This window comes from Abrus precatorius, unplaced genomic scaffold (assembly GCF_003935025.1).
Source record: "Abrus precatorius isolate BTA unplaced genomic scaffold, Abrus_2018 Scaffold11, whole genome shotgun sequence".
Classification (NCBI taxonomy): Eukaryota; Viridiplantae; Streptophyta; class Magnoliopsida; order Fabales; family Fabaceae; genus Abrus; species Abrus precatorius.
Window position 1 is genome coordinate 18,116,939 of NW_020874303.1, and position 13,798 is coordinate 18,130,736.

The following is a 13,798-nucleotide window of genomic DNA, read 5'->3' on the forward strand; positions in this document are numbered from 1 at the left end:
TGTTATTTAGATCTTCTATCTTTACTGTTAAAAACTAGGGCATGTAAAAAATATTAAAAAAACTAATAATAAAATATTTTGTCTTTTGGAATATACCTTTTAGTAAAATACTATGAAAACAGCATATTCCATCAAAAGATATAAACTATAATGTTTGTAATAAATTAGAGCATATTAAACGTAATTTTATATACAAAATATTAAAAAAAACGTAATTAAACTAATAAATTAAGGAAGAAAAATGTTTTTTATCAAAAAGAAAATATAATAATTTGACAGTCGACATGTTTTTTTTTTACGAGTTATAATCGAATAACAATGATGACGTAAGCCATGATGCGGATGAAACATGACACATGACACGTGAGACGTGTCGACGTATGAACGTGTTCCTTTTCCAGAATCAAATAAGGGTGTCGCTGTATGCTGAGAAACAACGCTATAAATAAAATAAAACAAAAACTATCGCAAATGCTAAGCCTTTGTAATTCAAGTCGCATATTGTTCCGCACGGCAAAAACTCCTATTAGATTAGTTCATCCTCTTTCATCTCTTCCCTTGTTATCCAATCCCAACCCTACCCTCCTCCTTCCCCGTTATTCTCATACTTCATTTATCACTCTGCCATTCAAACCACTTCTTTCCACTCCATCCACTTTCACAACATATTGCACTATGGCCACCCAATCAATCTATGATTTCACCGTTAAAGTATGATTTCTTATTTTCACCCCTTTCTTCGCATATCTATTTAAATTTCAGAACTGGAAGATTAACCCCCTTTTTCTTTTTCGTTTTTTACTTTTGCAGGATGCCAAGGGAAATGATGTTAATCTTGGTGACTACAAAGGGAAGGCCCTTTTGATTGTCAACGTTGCCTCCCAATGGTACTCCCAATTTCTCATCTTTCTCTATCCCCAATTTCTTTACATAACAAAGTACAATTAGGTCTCCAATTGTGATGTTGTAAATTTGTGTTTTAATAATTTCACTCGAAGGTGCAAGCTTTATTTTTTATATGGTTATAGTTAATCATGTGGGTTTAGAAATTGGAGAGCTTTTTCCCTTAGTTTTGTCCAGGGTTGTCAATTATTTGAACCGAATGATAATGAATGGGTAAAATATAACTATTAATATATAATTTTTTCCATTAAAAATGTGTTAAAAGTCCAATTTATATATAATTTATTTAATAAAAATATATCCAACTCATCCATTAACCATTTTTTGTAGATGGATATCTGGCGCATACATTTAAAATATATAATATTTTATTTTTTAAAAACATTTTTATAAAATAAAGTTTACTATTTGTACTAATACAACACTATAAAACGTAAGATCTATACTCAACTAATAGACTTTGAAATAATCTAATGGACTATAAAATGTTGTAGATAGTTCATTATTATTGATTGGTGATCCAATCCAATCATTTATTGTTATTTTTATAATTGGATGAGTTGATTGGATTTATGCATGAATGGATTGGATGGTTAATGGATAAATGAATTAAATTTTCACTCCTAATTTTCTCCCAAACTATATCCTTATGATATTCTTTGATGTTCGTTCTATGTTGCAGTGGCTTGACTAATTCAAACTACACAGAGCTGAGTCAGTTGTATGACAAATACAAACAGAAAGGTCTGTTTTCTCTTCTGTTCTCATGTTGTTGCCATTGCTTTCCTTCTCATCTGGTTCTTTCTTGTTGTCCCTTTCACTGCTTTGTTAATTGTTGTTACCTTATTATTCCTCATGGAAGTGTCAAATGTCAATGCTCATATACTGACTTGAATATTAATATGACACAATACTTGTTGAGAGGCCTTCAAATTGGCCTAAGTTTACCCTTTGTAAATAATTATTGGTTATAGACTAATTGGACTACTTTGCTCTACATGTGACACTTGAATAACCATCATGTCATTTTAAGGTTCAAGCAACAAACTTACTGTGGAGTCCCTTTGTCTTTCTAAGAGACTTGGTTTTCTTTATTCAGGTCTGGAAATTCTGGCATTTCCATGCAATCAGTTTGGGGCGCAGGAGCCTGGAAGTAATGAACAGATACAAGAATTTGTGTGTACTCGTTTCAAAGCTGAGTTTCCTGTTTTTGACAAGGTAAAACCTATGCTTATTCTCATTTCTCACTGCCTGTGATTTCATTCCAAAATCAACTCCGTGCCATGTCCACATTCTTGAAAGAAGAAATGCTGTGATCATGTCATTGACTCCTTGAATACAAATTTTTTTGGGTGTTTCTCAATTCTTGTGTGTGAGTCACATATGGTTCCTGTTATCCACTAATCTTCACTTAGGTTTCCCTGAGCATTATTCTGAATGGGCTTTTGTAATCAACTTTGCATGAAAAACTGGAGATTAATAGAAGAGCAGTTGACTCCTCCTTCCCACACTTTCAGTCTCGGCTGTGTAATGCATTAATGCATGAACCATTAAATCAGAGATTAATAAATTGGCTTCAAGACTTTTTAATCTTGCTTGACGCAGTGTTAATTTTCCTTCATTGCATTAAACCAGTTCCAGGCTTCAGCTTATATTTTAGTGGTTCTTTTTTAATATGTCTTGTCTTTAGATCCCAGTTCCCTGACCAAAGGCTTGGATGAACCCCCAAGGAATGATCAAGGTTCCAACCTTGAGAAGACAACTGTTGGGAGGGCTTCTTAGTCTTTACATTATCTCAGGAATAATCTCACAGTGATGTCTTTGAGGAGTTAGAGTGTGTGTGTGTGTCTGGTGAATACTGGATTTTGAAATATGAGAGGTCAGTTGGAAGTTGGAACATTTTATCGAGGTAACCTACCTCCAAATGACTAAGCAAATAAGATAAATCTCGGATTTGGGAAACCAATTCTCATATAGCTTTGAACGTGGTCCAGTTAGAACAAATATTTCACTTTCCTCTATTTGTCCAAGATTTTACTTAACTGTTAAATGTTGTGAATGGTTGATCATGTTATTTGTATTTAATATAGGTTGATGTGAATGGTGACAATGCTGCTCCGCTTTACAAGTTTCTAAAATCAAGCAAAGGTGGACTCTTCGGAGATAGTATCAAATGGAACTTCTCCAAGTTCCTTGTTGATAAAGAGGGGAATGTTGTCGAACGTTATGCACCCACAACTTCTCCTCTGAGCATTGAGGTAAGACAATTTGTTACATGGCACCAATGATCTTGCCTAAATATGCTAGAAATTTATACACTAAGAATGTTTGTTTTACTGATGCTGCAGAAGGACTTACTGAAGTTGTTGGATGCATGAAGCCATGAATGATTGGAGCTTCCAACAAACGAGTAGTGATTAGAATATTACCATGAATAAGAAATGTATTGCAGATGTTGGTGCAATTTCCTTTCTTTAATGTACCGAAACAGTTGCTTCTGAACCTTCGATGTTAGTTTATAGTCATGAGGTTGTGTACTTATTACTGCTGTGTGAGTGTAAATGTTTGCTTATTTCATTGTTTGCTTCTGTCTTATGATTTCTGAAATGTCCTCCTTTCAACATTCTCCATATGTAAAGAATAGTTTTTTCCAAAAAAAAAAATAGATAAAAATAATGTCAAAATTAACTCTAATCCACTAGCTTATAAAGTGAGAATTGTAAGTATTTGTAAGCTCCTGTTTAGTTATGCTCTTGCTCATAACAATTACACCAAATTAACTTTATGTTTCTGTTGAGAGGTTGTTTGTTCCAGTGAAAAGATGTGAACATGAAAATATTTGGTAGTAAACTATACAAATACACGTACAAAATCAAAGGAGTGTATAATTTTTTATTTTATTTAATAATTTATTAAAATAAGTCATTTTAATTTATTTAATAAACTTATGATCAATTATGGTATAATTTTATGACAAGTTTTAACCAAAGGATATATCAATAAATGCTTTCTAAATATTATCTAAATGCATCTAAAGTTTAGACTAATTTATTTACTTTAAAAATGTATTTAAATAGTTTTTAAAAATATTAATTATCTCTCAATTTAATATTTTAATTTATAATAATTTTGAATACAAAATGAGAATCTAAAACATTGAAGTAAAAAGTAAGAATAAAAAAACGTAATTATAATGATATAAAATTTTAATATGTTAAAAGATTAAAATCAAACATCAATTGCAGTCGAGAAGCTAAAGTAAATAAGTCTAATTTTTATTATAAAATAAATATCCATTTGTCATGCGATCTATTAAAAATTTTTAATTTTTTAATAAAATATATTATTTTAAATTTAAAAGCATGAGAGAGCCAAATTCATTTTCATGAGACTATATTATTGAATATGTAAATTAATCCTGATATTAAAATATAATAATGTAATTATTGTTCAGTACCCCACATCCACAACGACAACAGAAGCACTTGTGTTTGATTCGATTCGATTCGATTCCAACTTCAACTCAGCTTCTAGCTCTGACTCTAACTCTACCTTGTCTTCCCTTGTTGCTCTCCGCCATGACCACCCAATCCTCTACGGATCCAAAGTCCATCTATGATTTTGCTGTCAAGGTCTCTCTCTTTCTCTCCTTTGATTTATTTCGATAAACTAGGCCGTTTGTTACCTTAAATTCCAACTTTTTCTTCTATTGCAATGTTTTTTTCCATCAGGTTTTTTAAGGTGTGTCTAAGTTACTCAACAGGTACCGAATAAAAGTTTAGTGTATTAATGATATTAAATAATAACTTTTTTTATAAAATAAAAATATATTATTCGCTGAAACATGTCAAGAACCTGTCGTTTTTATCATCGATCACGTAGACAAACTAGTGTGAGGCTCTTCCAACTGATTTATCTAGTTGCGTTAAATACTAGGAATAAAAACAAGGTTGTCTAATGCATTGTCACTTATGGATCTTTACTGGAACAAGATTGTCTTGATCGAAGGATAGATGTGGTTTAGAAAATAAAATTTACTAAGCCAGCCATATGAAGTGAGCAGTAGCCTATATAAGCTCATGAAGATGAAGGTGTTTAACTGTTTATTTATGTGAATAATAATGCTTAAATGCTTTCCGTTGACTTGCAGGATGCTAAGGGCCATGATGTGGATCTTACCACTTATAAAGGAAAAGTCCTGCTGATTGTTAATGTTGCTTCCAAATGGTATCCCTATCAATAACTATTCCAGAAATTGTCATCAACATGACAACTTTAAAGTTTTTGTTTTTTTGGATTGAGGCAGTGGCATGACCAACTCAAATTATGTGGAGTTGAATCAGCTATATGAGAATTACAAAGACAAAGGTTTGAAATTATTACATGTTTTATAATTTGTGTTTGTTGTTTCAAGCTTGTGTTACTCATCTTTATTTTATTTTTTTTAACTTAAAAAGGAGGAACCTGCTTTTGTATATTGATATTGCCTCTTACTCTATGAAGCACCGTGTTTCTTTTTATTATTTCCAAATATATTTTTAATATTACACTTGATGGCTTCATTAGGCCTTGAGATTCTGGCATTTCCATGTAATCAATTTGGTGAGGAAGAACCCGGAAGCAATGATCAAATAGTGGAGTTCGTCTGCACTCGCTTTAAATCTGAATTCCCCATCTTTGATAAGGTACTTGAACATATAAGGTTTGAAAGATTACTTCTAATCTCTATTTTTGCGCACTCCCAAGTGCCAAAATTTTAGTTAGATGTTCTATTCCAAGTTCCAATTTTTTATACTCCTATCTGAACCTTGTATACTAGAGATTTAATTCGTGCCTTTGCATTATGTCTAATGATTGTCATTGCCCTGGGTGAGTTGTGTGTTTGCAGTGGCATGAGATCTATTTTGCTTTGTTATTGTCGATCCTAAGCCCTTCCATGTGTATGGAAAAGAATATCCAATCAATGGTTTTCATAAAATAGATTATTTTATCTGTCTTTTGGAAGACAGCACACAAAATAAGAAATGTAATTAATATCTTTATTTATATTAAAATTATTTCGAACTTCTTTATATAACCACCATTGTCATTTCTCTCTCATGTATAACAATTGTGTGAAATATTTAAGAATTAGGTAAAAATATAATAATTAACGTTGTCTTGAATTTTATAAAAGATAGATAAATAATAAAAGAATTTTCTTCTAAACCCGGAAACAGTACATGATTATTGCTGCTGTTGTGTAGTTAACTTATTCTAAATTCTTTGAAGAAATGTGACATGCACTTCTCTTCTGTTATTGTTAGATTGAAGTGAATGGAGACAATTCTGCTCCTTTGTATAAATTCTTAAAATCAGGTAAGTGGGGAATTTTTGGTGATGATATTCAATGGAACTTTGCTAAGTTTCTTGTTGACAAGGATGGGCAAGTGGTAGATCGCTATTATCCCACCACATCTCCTCTTAGCCTTGAGGTAAAGACAGTACTGTGTATGTCACTATTATTCTAGAAATTCATATAACCTATGCTAATTCTTATGCCATTTTTTATAATTGTTCTGTAGCATGACATCCGTAAGCTACTTGCTGTTGTATGAATGCAATGATTTAGCTGGAAAGAGAGAATGGTGTGAATGTCAAAGTATCTTGTCTTTGAGGCTTGACTTTTATTATGTTCCCTTTGTGAAGCCATAATGTTGTACATACAGGTTTTTGACTAACTGAACAAGACATGCTTATACTCATGATGCCTGGTTGATAATGCTCTGTTTTATTGTGATTATGAGAGAATAAATATTTGAACATACTGTCATATGCGAATCATTGACATAAAAAAAATATTTAAAGGTCACGTGGAAAAATATATCCCGTAATTTTAAATTCAATTTTAATCATTTATGTATTTTTAATTATATAGCCTTGATAAAAGAGTAAGTGACCCCCTAAATCAGTAGTGGCAATGGTGGTGAACGTATTTGTGAGGAAAGGTGATTGAAGCTCAAATTGACCGTTATTAGCACTAGGAAAATCTAAAAGGACACAAAGCAAACTACATGTTATATTTTATACATATATTTCAATTTTTTTTAAAAACATTGTCTCAAATCGAATGAAAGTTTATTCGTGTGAGAAGTTTAATGGTGTTTAGTTTGTGAGGTGCACGCCAAATTTAGGGGTTGGATTCTCGCGTTTAACTACAGATTGTTACAATTAAATTTGATGACATTCCGTGACTTGAAAAAGTGATGGGTGGTCTTGGTTTATTCGGCATTTATGCTTATAATGCCACTAAAATTAACATTCCTGTAATAGGTAATTAAAAAGCCAGCTTGCACGCCGGGGCTTGAATAAGCAACTAGGAAATTAGAACGTGTACTAGCACCAAAACAAACGGATTACTGTTGCAGTTAAGCACCATAAGTCTGCATATTTTGTGGAGGAATCAACCAAATCAACTATGACCAAGAATGAAGTAGTTTAATGGCCCCCAGTCTCAGGCAAATAATTGAGCTTATAGTCCTCTAGGTAACTCAACTCCAGTCATTTTTGGATATGCCAAGAATCACCACTTAACCCTGAATAATTCATCTGTTTCAGCATGTGTTAGTGCAAACCTTGCCAACCAACAACGGGAATAACAAGCAGAGTCACAAATGCTCACAAGCTCAGGTTCATTTACAACAGGTATATACAAAACTGCAATGTCTCTTCCAAGATAAATTTTCATCCGCGAGTCAAGTCAATGCCGGTATGTGTGTGCGCACTTTTCAGGTCTCCCGGTCGTGATACAGGCCAAATGTTTGTTGCAGAAGGGATGTAGTTTTGAATAGGAGGGGCACTGGCTGGAGAAGCTAACTTATCACTGTCCTGAGGCTCAGAACTTTCATCATTGTTAGCTGTCACTTGTTTAGTCTTGGTCTTTGAGCCACCATACACAAAACTGCACAATACTACCTGCAGCAAGCAAAGCCTTCAATGTCTAACTACTTTTGGGTTTTTCAGTTATTGATATTGTTTTGCTTTGCATGTGAAGCATCCAATGATGCAGAAAAAACGTGAAGCATTTAGCATATAGAACATCCCTACACATGCTGAAGCGGGAAAACTAAAGAACGATGAACGGGCCTAAGCTACATTGAAACTATATTAGCATTCGTATATGGCTATCTCCAATTTGATTTTAACATATTGTTCCAGCACTAAGTGCATGAATAAACAACTAAGCATGCAAAGTTAAGAATAACCACTACTTTAAGGCTACAGTAGTCAGTAGATTTTATAGCGATCAATATACCTGCACTGGGCTTCCAGCAATAAGTACAGCAACGCCTCCACCAATAACATGACCATCAGGGCTAGAAAGTGAAACACTAATGCCACCAGTTCTATTGGGGGGTCCACCATCTTCAGCAACCAAGTAAGAACCAGACAAGCATAATATTTGGAATCGTCCCTGTAAAAGCAAAAAAATAAAGTTTTTAAATATACCATAAGATCCATCCTTAAGCAGAACTTATTAGTGCCTTAACGGTTTAACCTCATAAGTTACACTCGCATTGGTAGAAGCAGGCTGTCGCAGAGTAACGGAAGAAACTGTCCCAGTGCCTGACAAGATGCACAGAGCCCTTGGTCTCTGCTGTGATAAGGACAACAACTTAGCCACAATGTCCTGAAACAATGAAAATTGATCATTCCAGGAAACACTGAATTAATTTGCATTGATAAGAATAAAATAATTATGCTTTTTATTTGAAAACAGAAATTAAAAATAGATGTTTATATCAAGTAGTCTCTCATCAGCATTTAATTCTTCACCAATTTACACTCCTGTCCTGTTGACAAACCCAGTCAGTGACAACTCCATCCATGTGTGCATTCAACAATTTCCAGTTATATAAACCATTCATGAGGATTGTATGTCATGATTGGTAAATTAAATTGTTGGGTAAAATCCTGAATAAAAATGAAGAAGCATATTTATTTTGGTAAAAAAAGAGTCCCTCATTGTCACTTTTCTGAAAATCTTTCAGATCTGTGTGAAGTATGGACTATTTGACCACAACTCTTCAAGTCACCGTAGGTAAATTGTCTAAACTGAGCAAATCAATTTTTCCTATGCTGACATCAACAGTGATTTAAGTGCCACACAAGAGTAATGGGCCAATAAAATTTGACCATAATAGCAAACACAAACCTATGGACAATTTTATCCTCTTTAGAGTATACAGTTCCCTCAACATCTTCACATTCAAGATTAATAAGAAAACCATACTGCTTATGAACAGACAGAGTTTAACTACCTCTCCAACTCCAATGGTGACAACATGAGGTGAAAAGGCCAATCCTGCTGAACTATTCATCCATTCACCTGGGAAGTGATAAACAAAGATGTTAAAAGTCCAGAGACTTTCAAGAACATAAATGAAGAAATATAACTTGTTCTACCATTAATTACGAACCAAAAATAAAAGTTGCATGAGAAGGGAAAGTGAAAATTCTAGCATCTAATTTTTCATTTATTTTAAATCCAGAAATATGAACCTGGACTGCCAAGCTATTAATGCAGTCAGTACACAAGCTTAACATCAAAGATCATATCAATAATTGCTACCACATGCCTGGGTTCAACCAGTCCTATAATCTCCAGGAAATCTATTTATATCATTTGTATTTCTTTCAGGGATTTTGTAGTAAAATTTATGACTAACAAGTAATCATATGAAAAGAAACCAAATTATAGAATGTCAATCAACTGGCATGGGCTGAACACCAAAATAGAACAAAATAATGGCAAAGAATAAGAAAAACAAGGAATATAAAATCAAAAGAAAAAGGAAACAGAATTTAAGACTGAGAGTACAAGGCGTCCAGAAATAGAAAACAATAGCAACACAAAAAATGCATTTTAAAATACATTTTAGCATCATGAAAACACGGAGTCATCATCCACCTCCTATTCCTAAGTTGATAATAATGACAATAAAATGGAGCTTTCACAGTATAAAGCTTAACAACAGGATATTTATCAGAAACATAGATACCATCTTCTACTGAAGAGCAAATTTCCATATAAAACACACTATATATAGAAATCATTAACACATTGCAAACACAATAACCAATAAATGATATCATCCTAACACAAGCACACCTAAAGCAGCCAGCTGTTGCTTCCTTCCAGATCCTGGTGGGCGCCCTCTACCGCGCCTCTGAGAAGGTGTGGTTGAACCCTGTGCAGAATTAGGAGGGGCAGACATTGGAGACAGTCTCAAAGAAACTGGTCCATCAGGACCATATTTTCGAGGTCTCCCTCTTTTCTTTTTCACAGGCTCACTTGAGGTTGCCCCTGGAGGGGCACCAATGCCAATGCCATGATTAAAATTGGCATGAGCCTGAGGAGGCTCCACTGGAAATGTGGAACTGGAACCTACAGAACCACCCTGAGCCCTAGCATTGGACTGAACTGGAATGCCAGCATTTGACAAAGCTCTGAACCCAGGTGAAGCTTGGAACCCCCCTCCCCCAGCCTGTGTTCCAGAACCAGACCCTACAACGTCTCCTCTATGCATGTAATATGAAGCTGGGCCACCAGAGAACGCCATAGCTTCTCTCCCATCCATGCATTTACTGATTAACTACACAAACTTTCTACTACCTGTGCAACTATGTTAGAAGTTAAACTCCGCCAAAACCAACTTGCTAAGCTAACAAAGAAGTGAGGATGCTAAAACAGGTTTTGCCCTAGTGGGCAAAAAGCAAAAGACACAAAAAATGATGAAAAAATTTAAGATTTTTAACCCAAAAGCAACTAAAAAAGAAAGTTATCTAAAAGCACCATAGCTCTATAGATATTCATGAACAAGCTCGAAGACATTGGTAAGTGTATGCCGAAACAAAGGTTTTGCTTCACTTAAAATAACCCTTGCAAAAGATCAAATACAGCTACCCAGCAGAAAGGAAGTAGTTTTTATGACTCAAAAAGTATCATCATTGATGGCAAGGGTCACTGGGAACTATGATGTTTTACAAAACAAATGCAGGAACATGAGAAGCTCGGATTGCAGACAAAAAACTCAGACTTGCAAGCTGGCAGTTCCTAAAATCATGTCTGAAAACAAAATCCCAGATGTGAAATCTAGGGTTTTGACAGAAGAATGGAAGAGGGGGGAGTGAAAAAAGACAGAGTGAGAGTTGAAGGGGAAAAATGAATAAAAATAAGAGCTTTTTGAATTAAAGAGGGTTAGTGAAGTGTGTGTAACAAATGGAAGTAAAAGAGGGTTTGTTTTAGTAATTGAATTGTGTGGTTAATGGTAATGAGTGATGAGATTGAGCATCTGAAGAAGAATAAAAAAGAGAAACATAACAACAAAAGAAGACTAACAGGGACGGCAGAATTGTGGGCATTGGAGGGAAAGTGTGGCCTACCAAAGTACCCAAACCTATGTCCTTTCTCTGGCTCCTATTCATTCTTAGCCTTAGGGTAGTCTGTGTCACCCTTTCCTTCAGATGCAATGCAATGCAGTGGAGTTGGAGGGACTACATTAAAATCTTTAACTTCCAATTTATATAAAGTCATCTAATTATCTGAGGGTTTGTTATTGAGAAAATAATTTTTGGTTGTTAACTTGTTGTGTTATGCTGATTATCACCTTTTATATAGCACTAATTTTTAAATAACATTATTTAAAAATTATTATTAAATAATGTATATTTTAAGAATATTCTAAAATGAGAGTATTTTTATAAATTATTTCTTTTATTAAGTGATTTTTTATGTTGTTTATTTATTTTTAAATTTAATATTTATTTGAATTTAAAGTTTTAATAATTTATTTTAAATTTTATTTAATATAATAATTTTTATTATTAATAAATATAATATAAAAGTTTAAAATTTTTATCATATAATATACTTTTAATTATTTATTCAAAAAGTTAATTTCATTTAACGAATTGTACATAAGAAAATAGTAATAATGATTTGTTATATGTAATTGAAGATATAAAATAAATGTTCATATATACAATTTATTAAAAACTATAAAATCTAATAGTTGATAATTGTATAGTTTTTTAAAATATTATTATTTAATAATCTTTTATTATGTGTTTATTGAAATATTTTTCATGTATAATATGGTATAATATGGTATAATTTGTAACACGGTACATTATACAAGGTTTCTTAAAAAGATATATAATTCGATCTGAGTTTATATGTTTATTATGAAGTATTGTTGTAAATTCTAAATTAGATTGTTGTGTTATAATTTAACAATTTTGAATAATTTCAGGAAAGGAGGTTTGACCGTGTGAAAGAGAAGAAATAAGGAGGAAGAGAGCTTTTACTTTTGGAATCTACATAAAAAAATTAAACAAAAAAATTGGGACAATAGTGTGGATTTTTCAACTATAAAATATTATTTATATAATATACATTATTTAAAAGTAATATTTAAAAACATTATGATACAGTTAATTATTTCTGATTAATTAAATATTATGGTTATTTCAAATATAATTAAAAAAAAAATTACTTATTTAAATAAACAGAAATTTTTAATACTTTCCACATTCAACCACACCCTTGAATAAAATTTTAAATGCGCCTTTATTAAGGATATATATATATATATAAAGAATAATTATGTGTTGCTAAAATAATTATTTTATTTTCATCTATGATAATTTATTTTATTTTATATTTAAGGACAGGTACCTACATAGATGTCAGTACAGCGTCGTTTCACAGCGCAGACCAGTGTGAACAGTGATCACTGTCATTCTGCAGCCTGTTGCAATTTCTCTCTGAGTTTCATTTAAGGGTAATTATTTATTTTTGGATATGTACATGTAATAAAAGAATTGACCCATAAACATTATTTCAGTAGATATTGTTGTTTAATAAATAAATAAATAAATTTTATAATTTCGTTTAATTTAATTCTCACATAAAGATTTGAGATAAAAAAATATTTCATTTTTTATTGATAAAATATTATTTATATTATTTAATGAAATATATTATATTTAAAATATCTTATGATATTGAATAATGTATTAATGTATATTTTTTATTTAGTACATGTAATAAAAATTTTATACTTCACTAAAATTATTAAATTTTTATATCCTTTTTAAAAAATAATTAAAAATTAACGCATTTAAAAAAAAAGAAATAGAAAACAAACGATCTAGTAATATATAAATAAAAAAATTAAAATCTAATAAAATAAATAAAGTAATAACTTTATAAAATTAAAAATGAAAAAATACTGTGTGAGTTGTAATTTAAGAAATTATAACTAAATAATTTTTTTATAATAATTATAATATTTTTATTAAATAAAATGTTCTCAAAATAACAATTTTCTCGTGTTATTGAATATTGTATTAATATGTGTTTTTATTTTTTTTACTTAACCTTTGTAATAAGAAATTTATACTTTTTTGAAAAATATTACACTTTTTATAGTATTGTTTCTTGAGAATTAAAAAATAAAATATTAAAATAAAAAGTAACGTATAAATAAAAATAATAAGTAAAGTAATTTTAGTAAAAACAAATATAGTGTACCACAGGAACGAAAAAAACTTTCTAGAGCAAGTGTCATCTGACGTTACAACACATTCAACTTTGTAATTATCTTACAAAAATATTTTGAATTACAAGTATTAAGCATCTTTTAAAATTGTTTAAAAGTAATAGAGGTTTTATTTTAATTTAATATTTTTCTGTTACACGCTTTTATTTCTTTTAAAAATTATAATTAAATTTGTGAGGTACCTATTCATTAATATAATATTAACAAATTTAATTATTAAATAATTATATATTATTTTTATAATTATATATATATATATATATATATTAAATTTAACCTCATTTTAAAAA

The 13,798-nt window shown here is 31.3% G+C and overlaps 3 protein-coding genes across 3 annotated transcripts; 2 read left to right on the plus strand and 1 right to left on the minus strand.

Annotated features, from left to right (window-relative positions):
- Nucleotides 1–444: 444 nt before the first annotated feature.
- Nucleotides 445–3,489, plus strand: LOC113853683 (probable phospholipid hydroperoxide glutathione peroxidase). Its single transcript, XM_027484201.1, has 6 exons — nt 445–711; nt 811–887; nt 1,586–1,647; nt 2,003–2,121; nt 2,994–3,161; nt 3,252–3,489. The coding sequence occupies exons 1-6, from the start codon at nt 472–474 to the stop codon at nt 3,279–3,281; spliced, it is 696 nt and encodes a 231-aa protein (XP_027340002.1). The 5' UTR covers nt 445–471; the 3' UTR covers nt 3,282–3,489.
- A 924-nt stretch (nt 3,490–4,413) lies between these two features.
- On the plus strand, nt 4,414–7,437 carry LOC113854252 (probable glutathione peroxidase 8). Its single transcript, XM_027485155.1, has 6 exons — nt 4,414–4,535; nt 5,054–5,130; nt 5,210–5,271; nt 5,470–5,588; nt 6,210–6,377; nt 6,468–7,437. Exons 1-6 carry the CDS (start codon nt 4,482–4,484, stop codon nt 6,498–6,500), a joined length of 513 nt encoding a protein of 170 aa, XP_027340956.1. The 5' UTR covers nt 4,414–4,481; the 3' UTR covers nt 6,501–7,437.
- Nucleotides 7,166–11,301, minus strand: LOC113856619 (AT-hook motif nuclear-localized protein 5-like). The gene is made up of 5 exons (XM_027488523.1): nt 10,055–11,301; nt 9,204–9,271; nt 8,441–8,572; nt 8,198–8,356; nt 7,166–7,857 (listed from the first exon to the last, which is right to left on the minus strand). The coding sequence occupies exons 1-5, from the start codon at nt 10,521–10,523 to the stop codon at nt 7,627–7,629; spliced, it is 1,059 nt and encodes a 352-aa protein (XP_027344324.1). The 5' UTR covers nt 10,524–11,301; the 3' UTR covers nt 7,166–7,626.
- Between the last annotated feature and the right edge of the window lie 2,497 nt (nt 11,302–13,798).